This window comes from Botrytis sinoallii (assembly GCF_014898435.1).
Source record: "Botrytis sinoallii strain Bc 23 chromosome Unknown BSIN_016, whole genome shotgun sequence".
In the NCBI taxonomy this organism is placed as follows: Eukaryota; Fungi; Ascomycota; class Leotiomycetes; order Helotiales; family Sclerotiniaceae; genus Botrytis; species Botrytis sinoallii.
This window is the reverse complement of record NW_024066043.1, coordinates 617007-631935: the sequence shown is the minus strand read 5'-3', so window position 1 is coordinate 631935 and position 14929 is coordinate 617007. Positions and strand designations below refer to the sequence as shown.

At 36.7% G+C, this 14929-nt stretch overlaps 1 protein-coding gene across 1 annotated transcript; it reads right to left on the bottom strand.

The window, feature by feature from the left end:
• Positions 1-10489: 10489 nt before the first annotated feature.
• Positions 10490-12353, bottom strand: EAF02_008554 (uncharacterized protein; the record flags this gene model as incomplete). The annotated part of the gene is made up of 3 exons (XM_038904602.1): positions 10490-11284; positions 11342-11473; positions 11523-12353. 3 exons carry the CDS (start codon positions 12351-12353, stop codon positions 10490-10492), a joined length of 1758 nt encoding a protein of 585 aa, XP_038755659.1.
• Between the last annotated feature and the right edge of the window lie 2576 nt (positions 12354-14929).

The window sequence follows — 14929 nt, the reverse complement described above, 5'->3', positions numbered from 1 at the left end:
AGAAAAGTTCTATCAATACTTAGTAGCGAAATACTCGAATTGCTAAGGGAACCATGCAGTAAATTCAAAAATATGCGAAATCTATTAGGCTATTCAATAAAAATCGAATAATACTTATTAATAAATTATACTAATATTCAAATTATTTAAATAAATCTTAATTGAAATTTACAAGCTATAGAGAATGTTTTATAGTTTGTAATAAACTCAATATCAATCTTATTATTATTCAAGAACCTTGAATTATCAAAAATGAAAATAATTATTCAAATGCAAGATCGACTATACACTCTAATTTCACACAAACACTTCCGAAATTCGATCCCAAATACCAACCACGAACACTATTATACACCTCAAAAACCCTTCAATTTACAATCAACCTTTCTCCCGATTCTCCAAGAGATCCTGATATTCAGATTTTCGATTATCGAAATGGAAATAAAACCTTCCAAATAGTTAATATTTACAATAAAGCTGATCAAGCTAAAGAAAAGGGCTTTACAATTGAAAGATGCTTATACAATTCAATGATTATACAAGAAACCATTCTCCTAAGCGACTTCAATTCTCATCACCCATGATGGGATCCTTTTTTGGAGAAGAGTGGAAATGTTGATCAATTAACCGAATGGTTTGAAGATTAGAATCTTATTTTTCTTAATGAGCCTGGTTTCAGTATCTTTTATTATACCAATCTCTTCAATTCAAGTATCATTGATCTTACATTAGTCTTAGAAGGAATCGCCTCTCAAATCCAAAACTGGCAAACACTTTCAGATACAGGATCCGATCATACAGGAATATTATTCGAGCTAAAGGGAAAAGAAGCAAGCCCCCTTAACACAACATCGCTAGCTAGATACAATACAAAGCTAGCTAATTGGGATAAATTCGAATCGATATTGAAATCAGAATCATTATATTCCCCTATTCTCTCTACTCTGGTATCAACAGTCTCATCTGAAGAGGATTCGCTAAACGGTTTGAAAGAAAGAAATAATTATTCTAATCTGGATCAAGCAGCAAGCGAACTTACAAGGATTATCCAAAAAGCTACTGAAAATTCCATACCTAAAGCTTCGTCGACTAGAAGAGCGAAGCCATGGTGGACCCCCGAATTAATAGATCTTCGAAAAGAGCTAGGAAGAGTAAAACAATCAATTGAATTGGATCTGGAGAACTTAAGCCTCAAAGAAGAATATCGAATTACTAGAAACAAGTATTTTCAGGCTATTAAAACAGTTAAAAAGAATTATTGGAATGAATTTCTAGAAAAAGAGAATACACAGATAATATTCAAAGCAATAGCTTATACAAAGGATTATCAAAACCAAAGAATACCGGACATTTCAACAGAAAGCTCTTTTGAAGGAAAATGCTTTGCTTTTAGATCAACTCTATTCCCACCTCCTCCTATCACTCCAAAACCATAATGGGAAGGATACAAGCAATCCAAGAAATGGGAATGGCCTAGTCTTTCACAAATCGAATTAAGTAATGCTTGCTCAGCCAAAATCCAAGGAAAAACCCCTGGCCCAAATAAAATCACTCAGGAGATCATTATGAAAGCATACAAAGCAATTCCATGGATCTTTTTCAATCTATTCAGCAATCTAATCAATTTAGGATACCACCTACAATGCTGGAAACAAGCCATTGAAGCGATTCTAAAGAAACCTTCAAAACCCAATTACTCAGCCCCAAAAGCATATAGAGTCATTACACTTCTAAACTGCCTTGGAAAGATTAGCGAAAGGATTTTAGCTCAAAGATTAGGCTATTTAGTAGAAACTACTAATCTATTATATAAGAGTCAAATTGGAGGCTAACAAAAGAAATCAGCAATTGATGCAACCCTTTTTCTAATTACCGAAATCGAAAGAAACAAGCAAATCCATAAAAAAACCTTAATTCTATTTATAGATATAAAGGGAGCCTTCGATTATATTTCAAGAAAATCGATTACTAGATATTTATAAGAAATTGAAACTGCTAACGAATCTCATCTCCTGAATAGCCTCTTTTCTACAACAAAGACAGCTAAAACTTTCTTTCAATAATCAAATCGAATCCTTCAAGCCTATTTCGACCGGAATACCACAAGGCAGTTTTAATTTCTCTAATCCTTTTCCTAATATATATTAAAGAATTATTCTTTTCAAAATCGATTAAATTTCTTTTCTATATTGATGACATTGCTTTAATCACAAACTTATCCTTATGGAAAAAGAATATTAGATTTCTTGAGAAAGTTATAAAGCAAATCTACAAACTCAGCTCGAAAAATGCGATTCAATTCGATTTAGTAAAAACAGAATTAATACACTTCTTAGCATCCAAGCTAACCAAAAACTTCCCAATCACATTACCCAATTTGGATATTATTAAATCTCAATCTTTAATTAGATAGTTAGGTATATGGTTCAATCCAAATCTCAAATTCAATTAATATATCAATATCCAAATCATACAAGCAAAAGAAGCTTTTTATTAAATAACTCAACTAGCAAATATTGAAAAAGGCCTAAGTCCTAAAGCTTTTCAACAATTATATATAGCTTGTGTGACTAGTATAGCTGATTACAGATCAATGATTTGGTGAAGAGGACAAGCCCACTTCAAGGATAAAATGCAAGCTCTTCAAAACCTAGCTTTCCGAAAGATACTAGGAGTTTTCAAAACCGCTCCAATTCTTCCAATGGAAATCGAATCGGAATTAAAACCAGCAAATATCCGATTAGACTCAAACATCAAGCAATACGCTTTTCGATTAACAAAACTCTCATCCAAACATTCAATCAACATCGAAAAAAGCTACTCTAGCATATCAATACGCTAATCGGGAAGCGATCAACACTCCTCAAAGAAAGCTATACAAGCCAATTCAACTCGATAGAATTAGGGAATCAATTGATAAAAAATTTGATTCATTCTCTCTCGAAAAGATTATCCATTTTCACTTCCCTCCATGGAAAAAGGAAATCCCTTTCAAAGTTAATATTAGCCAGGCTTCAAAAGAAAATGCAGCAATACTCCACAATATCATTCTTAAACACAGAGATCAAAATACTATTTACATTTATACAGATGCTTCTTCCACTGAAAAGGGAATAGGTATTGGTGTAGGGATAGTATCAATACAATCGAATAATCAGATTTCATATCAAGAACAAGTCAATATTGAAAGCAATCAATTAGTTTATAATGGAGAGCTATATGGAGTCACCTGAGCTATCGAATATGCTAGCTCAATTGCTAGTAGTAGAAAGAAGTTCAAGATTTATTCAAATAATCAAATAGGCCTTCTTCGATTGAAAATACCCTTAGACCACCCAGAGCAAGTATATCAAATTCGAGCAATCAAGGTAGTCGAAGTTATTATAACTAAAGGATCTGAAATATCCTTGAATTAAATACCAGGGCACACATCAGTTAAAGGGAACGAGCTAGTAGATAAGCTAGTAAAAGAGGTTACTACAATATAATCTATCTTGAATAAAACCAGTTTTGAATTGCTAGAAATGATAATTAAAGAATCCTCTCTTGATCAATAGAGTTCAATTTTTAATCAATATAAATTTAAATCCAATCAATCGGCATTAACCTATTTAAAACTATTTCCATAGAAAATCGGATTGAAAATTAAACTACTAATTGGAACCAGTCGAAATACTGCTAGTGCACTCTTCCAATTGAAATTAGATTATGGATATATCAAATCATATCTATATTGATTCAATCACTTTAATAATAGATGTATATGCGATAATATTGAGATATTACAATATCTTCTGATTAGCTATCCTATATACAAAATAGAAAGAAAAGAGATATTCCAGAATATATTATTATTGAAAATCACTATACAATTCCTATTGTATATTAAAATAGATATCGAATTAGTTATCAAATTTATTAATATCACCAAAATCACTACAAGGGCATAGCATCTAGTAAGAACTCTTAAATAAGAAATAATAAAAGAAGGAGTAATAATAAAAGAGGAAAAAGAAGAAAAGAATAAAAAAGAAGCAATTGAGAAAATAAGAGGGGGGCTTGACCTCCTCACAATTTCTTGATCATCAGAATTTTCTTATTATATACAATGCATATAATGAGCGGGTATTGTTTTCTAGTATTTGTTTTTATTTCCTTAATAAGATTATAATCAATATTGTAAATCAAAAAGTTATCTATTAGACCCATCAAGCCCAGCTGTCCTATATAGTCTTAGACTGAAGGTGGACGTAAATTCAATCAATCAATCAATCAATCAATCAAATGATTTCACGTGCATCAGAGCAGCGTTGGGCCGAGGTTGACGGGGCAGAGGTCGCAGTCACTGGCGGCACACCTAACATGCTCACCAATGAGTCAACCCCCATTGACCACGAGTTTTATGACTACTATCGCACCTCGCGTGGTGAGTTCACGCCACCCACAACAACGCCAAACCTCACCACCCATCCTACCGTCGCAAGTCAAACTAAGTTCTTGAATTTCTATCCCTTCAACGATATCGAAACCATCTCCCCACGCGCGATGCTCTTCATCTCAGGTGATCAGGCACACTCTCGCGAGTTCAGCGAGGATGCCTATGCGCGTGCTGGCTTGCCAAAGGAGTTAGTCTGGATTCCAGGCGCAGGACATGTCGATCTTTACGACCGCGTCGAGCTAATTCCCTTCGCCAAGCTCACAGAATTTTTCCAGCAAAATCTTGCCGCCAACTAAGAGGCCAGAGAGCGGTTGTTTTTCTCCTCTTGTCCCATGAGATAAAAATGCCCATGAGCATAGGTTATACGGAGAGTTTGATTATCGCCATGGAAGCAGAAGTGAATAAATTGGAGTTGTATTGCTGGGATGCGTGTTGGAGCTGGGTTGCGGTACAGCGGAGATTTCTGGATGTAAAATATTCATTTCTTTTTTAATGGCAAAAATGAGCCGTTACATAATCTTAGTTGCTTTACAATAGACAGATATAGTCTCAAGAATTGCGCATTTTGTGACATGCCGTGATAATCTTCTCTATCCACACATTTCTCCTCTTCTCTTGTCACGGAGTTCTGATCATAACCCCATACGATGTCATTAATATCTGCGCTTTCGGCAACAACAGAGCCTCAGCATTTTAAAAGAATTCTTCGCATGATAGGTGCAGATCAAGCTCAAATAGGACTAAAAGAACCCCGTAGGACCAAACTTCAGAACTTGTGGAAATTCCTTCTTAGGCCATTTCGTCAACTCACGCTCACACAGATTAACCAGAACTTACAATAGAATCTCGATTTTCCCACCAACCAACGTTCTGTCATTCACATTCACTCAATCAATACAAACACATTTCCAATAATCGAATTCTCTTATATTACTCAGACATCATAATCAGTATTGTGGTGATACTAGAATTCGTTGGTGATTAAAAATGTGAAAAATATTATTCTTCGGGTAATTGAGCATCATCGTATTCAAGCCCAGGGAAGTTCGAAAAACAAAACGAAGCGAGCGTAAATAGAGGTAAGCAAACTGGAATACGTTAGTTCATCATACTCTGCTACATTTCCCACCACGGGCGCTGTTGTAGAAACGTTCATAGGTCAAGCAAATCCAATGCATAAACTATGTATCCGAAAACATTCACTCCATTCAAACAAGAATTCTTTGTGCAGATAGGTATATATGAACTATCCATCGTGTTAATGGCTGCTTGTGTGTCTATCGAAGTAAAATGAAGACAAGATTCCTATTTGCGAGAGCGAGTGTCTTTGGACGAAGGGAAGATTAAGCAGTGGATAATACGGGGTCTGTAAGAGTTATTAGTCGTTGAATTTTAGGGCAAAAAAATTGAGTTGACGAGTTTGAAGGTGGGTGTGTTGTTGCTGTTGCTGTTGTTGTTTGTGGGATGAAAAATGGAGGATAAGATGGTGGTTTGGTGGATCGCTGAATGGATTTTGATAAATCATCTTTTGATCAATTATGGACTGGGTAATGAGTTACCCAATAGCTTTTTTCGAACCAGCGGGTTTTATTGCGTTCCGAAAAAGAAAGTTTGAAAACCATTCATTGTGAGCACTGGCTGTAGAAGCAAGGAGCTTGTAATTATAATACTTCGACGTAGGAAGACTGAGTTAACGGAGTATAGATCGTCATCATAATCTATAACTGAAGGGTGAGCTCAGCTATTGTAGAGCGTATATATAAACTAACAGACATGCATGCGCATACGAGAGTTCGCACTGTGATTGATGTGTACGATCCGTGACAGGGCCAAAGTTATCACGTGATTCATTAGGCGACGAGTAACATGATCATGGATAGTTCAATTCTCGATTATGTACAAGAGTATGTCGCGGTTAATGCACACAAGACTTGAGACTCGAAGAGGTCTGACCCGAGGGCGACAGAATGCACTGTGAGCTCCTTCTCTTCCATCCAGTGCTCGCAACCGGTAGGTTTCGTACCTTCCTTCACTATACTCAACTTAAATCATTAGTCCAAAACCAGCGGTTGGTTCATCTGTGATCCAAATTATTGATTGGTTGCAATTACATGCTAGACCTTATTGATAGAGGTCAAATAAATCACAACGAGAAAGCTATGAAGAAATTAGAGCCTTATAGATGTCTCCATCTCTTTCACAATAAAAGGTCGCTTACCTAGTTCAAGCTAGTCTTAGACCAAGGTTGGCATGATGAGTAATCACATATGTATTTGATATTCTTTACAACTAATGATATAGTGACCTATTCTACTAACGAAGCTTTCAGCCAAAAATCGACCCAAACAATCAGTCATGGGTCACCATTCTATACCGCTCGACTCAAACCAACTCATGATTCACCAAATCTAACCTTATCACTCTACCCACCCATTAGGAGCACTACTCACATCCTCACTTTCGATAGTTTGAATTACATGATTGATAATTATATAATCAGATATATAGCTAATCAGAATCATTGTAATACATGATCAGCTTGCTGAAGCTTGAGTAGTTTCATGTGATGTTAGAGTTTGCTGTAGGTATATGAAGGCTCGCATTATAATGACTACTGTATTCAGACTAAGAAATCAAAAAAGATATGTCTCTTGATGACTGTGAATCCATTCGACCAAACTCAATCAAATTATTGGAGAAATCGAATGTTATAAATCATACTGTGAAACTATTCTCAGTCTAATCATCACTTTTCGACGAGCACAGCAACTCTTACAGCAGACTCTGTAAAGATCTATACAGGATACGTTTGTGTGAACATAATAATTATACATGTCAATAATCAATCTTAACGAAAACGTAATAAAATAAATGTATCAAAATATCAAATTTGTGTGTCAGTGCTGCATTTGACCAGGAGCTAAGAAGGAGGGTGTGATTACAGTTTCTCTTCGTAGATTAGCTCTTCTCTCTTCACAGTTTTCACAGCACAATCCTTGCTCCTTCCTAAAAAAAAAGTGATTTCGATTCCGATCTCGTTTTTTTCCTGGCGAAGTTGATTCTGATTCACGAGACTATGAAGTCAAAAAGAGGGAAGAGTATCAAGGGGACATGTGACCAAAAACTAAAGAGAAGAATATAAATATAGTTTCTCTTTGTAAATTAGCTCTTCTATTTTATAGTTTATAGCAATCAATGAAACTGTTTGATCCCTATGGTTCTTTGATACCCCACTCTATGAAATTGTAGATGCGTATGTACCCCAAGCCTATTTCATTTCAACCTAAACTTGATTCAAGTTTTTTCTATTTTTCCTAATGCATGTCTTCAAGCTTTTCATATCATATATTGATTATCAACGATGTAAGTATAGTCCTCAGAGTGCTCGGAAAATCTTTTATTACTACTAATACCAGGGAAGAGCACCCGGCCAGACTTACCCGGATAAATCCGAGTATACTTTTTGAATATTTTTATGGATATCTATTTTGCTATATATTACAGGGTAGGGTAAGACCTCTATGAAATGCTTTTGAACGTGAATATATCTCAGAGTATAATTGTGTGGTATTCATGTGATATTTTGAGCTGTGACTCAATCAATTATTGGATTATATAATCATATGATTTTATTGTATGACATTTTCTGGATTGTTGATATGATTGAGAATGATTTAATACTAGACATTAATGAGACGACTATATGGTAAATCAAATGATATATGTTCTAAATAGTCTAGACAATCAGTTTCTTCTCTTCTTTCGTATTCTCCGGGTTCTCGTCCAGCTAGCTATATGCCTTTGTTTAGGATAGAATAAATACCCAGAAAGGCTAAAACGCCGAGTAGGGCACGGGTGTCCATGTCTAACTAATAGAACTTCGTACTAATTTTATTGCTTTAAGATGAGCATAGATGACGTATTACCTACGAACCTGGGTCCTAATTGTCAATATTGTACTCTGTTACAAGAGCTAGATGTGTACGGAAAGAAGCAATCTTTATATTTGAGTCTAGCCCTCTCCCTAAGTATACTACAGTAGTCTACTGACTTATTAAGGTGTCAAGGTGTGCGGGGAACTAGGGCAAGTAATGAAATATAGAATTCTGTGAGGACTAAAAGGAATCCTTCGGATTCCTGAACTAATATAGCTAGTGATTAGTTAGTATCATATGATCTGAAGAGCGTCGCTCCTTTACATAAGGTCATTTATCTACTTTAATTTAGATATGGTAATTTCAGATATATCTTAAAAGATATAATTCTTATTCTTATCGCTGTCTAACTAGAATATATGATTCTATTAATATTTAAATAAGTTAAAAAATAAAAAACTGAAAAAATAAAAAAATAAAAAATAAAAATAAAAACATTAGATGATATATCATGTCACGGGGTGACACTAAGCCCTTTCTGTCCTGTCCTGTCCTGCTATATATGTGAGAGTAAGGTAGAACTTCCAGTTCTACCTCCTAGTCTTTTGGGCGTTTAGCTCAGCGGTAAAACTTCTGAATACTCCCAGAGGTGATCCCGTGACATATCAGACTGATCCTAAAATAAGATAAAAGTATATTAGACAAAAGAAATCGTTTTGAGTAAAATTGTTCGTATGATATTTATTTTTATTTATTTATTTATATTAGTTAACGTCTGTTTTGGACCTCCCTAAGGGTATTTAGACGTGCTAAGATAAGGAACTATTTGAGCGGCGTGATCGTCGCGACCGAATTTAGCAATTTAACTTCAATGCCATATACTATACTATACTTCGTACTATACTAATCTATAGAGCGTTATATTAAAAATAGAATACTCTAATTCTCTATTTAAAGTATAATAAATGAAGTATATAATTCGAATTGAACTTTGCTCTCTAATAATATACTTATATTTAAAATCAAATTGTTATAGAAATCAAATAATATAAACTGATAATTTCTAGATGATTACTATAATTAATTTTTAGTAATATTAATCATAATATAAGTTAAAGTCTAAAGTACTAGAATAGATATTAATATTATATCGAATTATTAATTTAGATATAATTATATTTTCGACTTTTAGTTATAGATGAGAACTATAATTAAGATGTATATTATAAACTATGTATTTATATTATTTTATTTTCTTTAAGAGAAATTAAGCTATATATAATATATAAGACTTATAAGAATTATATACTATAAGCTAGTAATCCTTAAAGAATAAAATATATATTGAGTTCTACTATTGTAAATATATACTATAGTCTAAGAAGTTAATAAAAATATTAATATATATCGATCTTAATATAATATTTTAGTTATAATCAGATGAGAGTATTATAATTGTATAATTCAAGTATATATGATAGACAAAGAAGGATAGATTAATTTTAGCTTAAATTAAAGGAAGAGATTATAAATCTAAAGCGATTACAAGAATCACATGCTATAGACTAATTTCATCAAGGCAATAGATAGTTTTTTAGAGTCTGATCTGATTAATATTGGTTCTCAGCTTTAGAAATAAGATGAGTAACGATCAAAATGATTGTGAACTTTGATTCTTTAAAAGACGAGATCAATGTCATTATACAACTAGAGTATATGTAATAAGGTTTATTCTCTATTTAGGAATTACGAACAACTCTTCTCGAAGAGGAAAACCCCGGAAAAGACAGGACTAGTTCCGGAAAAAATGATTCACCTTAACTAACTTTACAGACAATTGTAGTTTCGGAGAGTGTCTGATGAAGAATATAACCATTTTATAAGTGCTTTACATCTGTATCTTTATTAACATCTCTCATTCTAGCTAATTAATAACATCAGTGAGTCAACAATCAGTCTTAAGTCTATATTGGTTGTTTTTCCTACCTCAAAGTGTGGATATTTAGGGTTATATTGATACTAAAGAGAAGATACGAGACATCTTGATGATCATTTGATAGTTTTTCTTAAGCATCGCATGTTATTTTCTAGTACTAATATGCATAATCTCCATGCTAATCCTCTAAAAATCATAAATGACCCCCGAGAATGCTCAAATTATTGATAAAAATGGCTATCAACCCTCAGAAATAGGCTTTGAAGCACCAATCTCAGCTGCATCTGCTTCCTTATCTCCATTCTCATCATCCGACGTACGCTCCGAGTCACTGATATCGGTGTCACAATCGACATAAATCGGAATCTTTCCACGGTATCTCCTAATTAACTGCTTAATTTCCTCATGAATATCAGGCCAATGGTAAAGGATGTTCTGAATCTCGGAGCTTGAGCGCTCTGGAAAATGTCCCTCGGTCTTAGTATAGCCTCCACCTCTAATGACCGGAACATCATCAATGGTGAGACTACGCGAGATTAATAGTGCCATAGGTAATCCAGGAAGTCTCTTATGGCCAGAAAACTCCTCATTCTGAGCGTCTGCAATAAGCTGCCAATCTTCTTCATCTAGATTGGCCTTCTTTGCCTTCACTGCATCCAGAATATGTGCCTCTAGGAATGCTCTTTCCCACTCTGTCCACTTATCATTCTTTGGTTTAGGTGGAGGAGGAGCAGAATAGACTCTTTTCTTCGCAGCAGGAGGAAAGCTTCCAGGAAGTCTGCGACGTAAGATAGCGTTTGCCCATTCGTTGAGCTTTGCGACAGTGACCTTTCCCCCTTGGCCTTTCTTCCAGTTTCGTCTAGTACCCGCGTATTTGTACTCCCATACTTGATTGTTATCCGCTACTAGCTTGACGGTAGCAGGAACTATCTTGGTGAAGGGGTCAAGCATCGCAGCCGCGTTCTTGACAAGGCTGAACGTGGCTTCAAGATTTGAGCGTGTTGTAGCGATTTGTCCATTGAGAGCGACCGGGATCTAAAGAGAAAGAAGTTAGATATTGAGAGGTAAGAGAATTGACCAACCGATACTTACGGCAAATGACGGAACAGAACTTCTAACTGGAGGGCTAAAAGCAATTGAGCGCGGTGGTGGGGGTTGCATAGTTCCGGTGTCTGTATTCTCGGTCTTCGAGCCTATTGTGCGTCCTCTCTTTCTCGCGGGCTGCTTCTACAAGTTAGCACATGGTCAAATGAAGAATAAACGTAATACATACAGGAAGTAATACACCCCAAGGGCCTTGGGTAGCATTTCTTGATCCAACAGCTATGCTTCCCAATGCTTGCAAGTCTACTGATGGTTCCATGCCTCCCATATATGAGTCTCGTTGAGAGGACCATTGATTAGCGGGGGCAGATTGCTGAGCAGAGGAGTGACGAGCAGCGTTAGATTGCATTTGACGACGTTTTCTTGGGTTGGGGGACATCGGTGTTGGGTAGAATGGAGCGTTTTGGGGATTCAGTGCCTCGGTGAGTGGATTGTAGCTTATAGGGCCTGAATAGTGGAAGTTTCCAGAACGAGGTTGAACACGGTCTGTCATAGCCTGATCAGCTACTTGACCAGAAGATAAATCTTTTCTTGGTTGTAATTGTGCCCTTTTCGGGTGATTAGCGCCTGGTGCGTTATCATTGCGAGCCCGAGACAATGACCGCGTGTTTTCAGTGTTGATTGTTCGCAAGTAAGACTCTGGTATCTGGACTCGATTCGGCAACATGGCAGGTACAGGATTGTTAGACAGTCTTTGATGTCCTCGAGGATTAATAGGGCCAAGGTAAGGAGCGAGAGCTGCCGCATACGCGGGACTGGTGCTTCTTCTTGCTCTCAGAAGGTGTGGTGGAACTTGGGAAGAACTTGGGACCCTTTGAAGACGCTGACTTCCGATTAACCCACCTCTTTGCGGTCTTCTTTCTCTAGCACGAAAATTTGGAGCTGTAATATCCTGTTTGGAGCTTGCATCATTGCTTTCGATGGATGGGAGTGGATCGTCTGGGTTTAGACCCGATATTGGGGCCATCGAGTCGTCATTTTTTTGATTTTTGCCCTCCATTACGCCAACAGTTATAGTATTTGTAGTCGCAAGAGATGGTGACGAGATAGAGGCGATCTTAATGGGCAGTCTTCTGTTCAAAAACTATGTATTATAGCAAAACAAATGTGTCTGATAGAAAATCGTTGTTAAACGCTGTTAATATAGAGGTGGAAAGAATTTATTAAGAACAAATTCGGCGAACGTTCGATTATTCGACGCAAAAAAAAACACTTAAAAGTATTAATCACAAATTTTCAAGACTACGGCAGAGATTCTACCACTTTTTTACATTTTGTGGCGTGATTCATTCCATTTGCCAATCATACAAGGCTGCTTGGTAAGGCTAATCAGTCATATAATACAGTACAAGGCTTTGCCGCTTTGAGAAGCGGTCGAAGAGGGGGCATCTAGCGTTCTGTTGTATTCTTATATAAGTATGGTGTCATATAGAAGCCTCTGTTTTGCCTCATTTGAACGTCTTGCTTTGGCGTATTCTTTTGCTTGCCTGCTGTATTGCATCTAATCCTACTCCAACACTTTTAACCAGGACTAGAGATCAGTGTGGCTCATCAGAAGCTTCTCTACGGTTATAAAGCTCTGTGAACCAGGCCATACTCCCTGCGGTTTATGTTCAGCTCAGAGCTGTGCCAGTTAGAAGCTAAACTTCCTCTTCTACATTGAATCGATTGATTACTTTGCCTCTCTTTATGCTTCTTACCTCCCCTGTTTCCTCTCATTTTGTGTATCTGAGTCCTCTCTTGCTCCTCATGCTCCTCTGGCGACATACTTTCTCTGAATGATTGTTGATCTTGTAATTCCTAGCTAAAGTATGTTCTACCCTCTCCTACGTCTCCCCCTCAGTATGCTCTCCTCATCTGCTAATTTTCACTAGTCTCCCGAGCCCAATTCTCCTTCCTCTCGCTAGAAGCCTAGACACTAGATCACACAATCGTAAGTATGTCAGTCTAGCGTCTAAATCTCTAATGTAATAAGAAGGTCCTTCAAGAGCTAAATTTGCTAATTGGGGCTACACTACCCAACATTTTTGTCGCAGATCAAGCATCAGACACATCTGTTGGCTCTAAATTATGGTTCTTTTGCTGGAACTATTTCCTACTGCCATTTCCCTATCGACCTTCCAGCACCTAGACGTGATCCTTAAGCACTCCACGTTCTTTTGATTCCACGGACCCATATATAAAAAACTGTCTGTTGTAGTTGTTCGTACTGCGAAGCTTCTAATATGCTCTGTTAGCTTTTAATTCTGCCGCATGTGCAACCAGCAGCTTGATGTGTAAAACATTTGAAACACTGTGATATATTTGCTGCTTACTTTTGATATTTCGAATTTGTGTGTTGCTTCATCCGGCTAGCTGCCTGCTTTGTAACGCTGTGCAATTCCTTTCTCACAGCGAGTCACTTCTTTTGCTCCTTTAAGACTATATGTTGGTAGTAACACGATGTTTGATCAATTTCTGCACGCGAGGCTCTGATAATTGTAATCCGGGACATAGCGCTTTAGTTTGTCTGCAAATCTAGATATCAGCTTAAAATGCTGTAGCGACGACTTGTCTTGTCGAGTCTCTAATCAAAACATCATACTTGGCCTTCTGTCTTGAGGAATATCTTTTGCTCTAATTGATCCCCATCTCGACTGTAGTTGTGAATATTTCATTGATGATTTTACTTCGTCTAATACTATTTTTGCATGAACCGAAAAATTTCATCTCTTTCTCTTATCTAGCGAAAGAGCATTTTCTCCTCTGGCTCTAATTCGCTTCTTCTTACTCCGACTCAATATAAACCATGACTCTCTGCAAGAGCTACTATCTAGGTCACTTCTCTCCTCTTTCTATACAGCTTTTACTCACATCCCCACAATCTTACTGTCTAGATGGCTCTTTAAATCGAAAATCTATCACTTACTTAGCACTATCGCCTTGAGCCTGCTCTTCTGCTTTAAACTTTATACTACTACTCGCGGTCCCTCTCTCGTTTGAACTGTAAGTAAACTGGCCCGCATTCTTCATTTCGTCTTATCTGCACTCTTTAGTCTTGCCTCTATTTGCTCTAGCTCTTTATCTTCTCCGCTAATCTACTCCATCTAGATCGATCTTTCTACTTACACAATCTACTTCGACTAGAACCTTTACCACTCTCGTACCCTTGCCCAACACATTTGCAATATCCCCCAATCTTTCAGAAAAGAAGCTCCACCAAGTTCGTCTCGGGCGCTTGAATTCTACGTTCTCGGAAAAGACGACCATAAAACATGAATAGCGCGTTGTTTTCCTCGGCTGAAATACAAGCTCTCCGATCTGTGTGATTACTCCTATGGAAACAGCGGTCAATGATGATTGGGAAGTTGTTCGATAAACGGATACAATGTACTGTCATGCTGTTTTTTGTCTGAAGCAGAAGCACTCGAATAATTATAAACATCTAGATGTTGGGATTTGCAGCTGTCTTGAGCTGAAACCGGCAAGCACTTTCGAATAGATCTATTTGGATGCAGGAATAGTGGGATACAGATCTATTTTATTGTTCTTTTGGTTCCTTCATATATCTTTCTGCTATTAAATGATGCTCTGCAC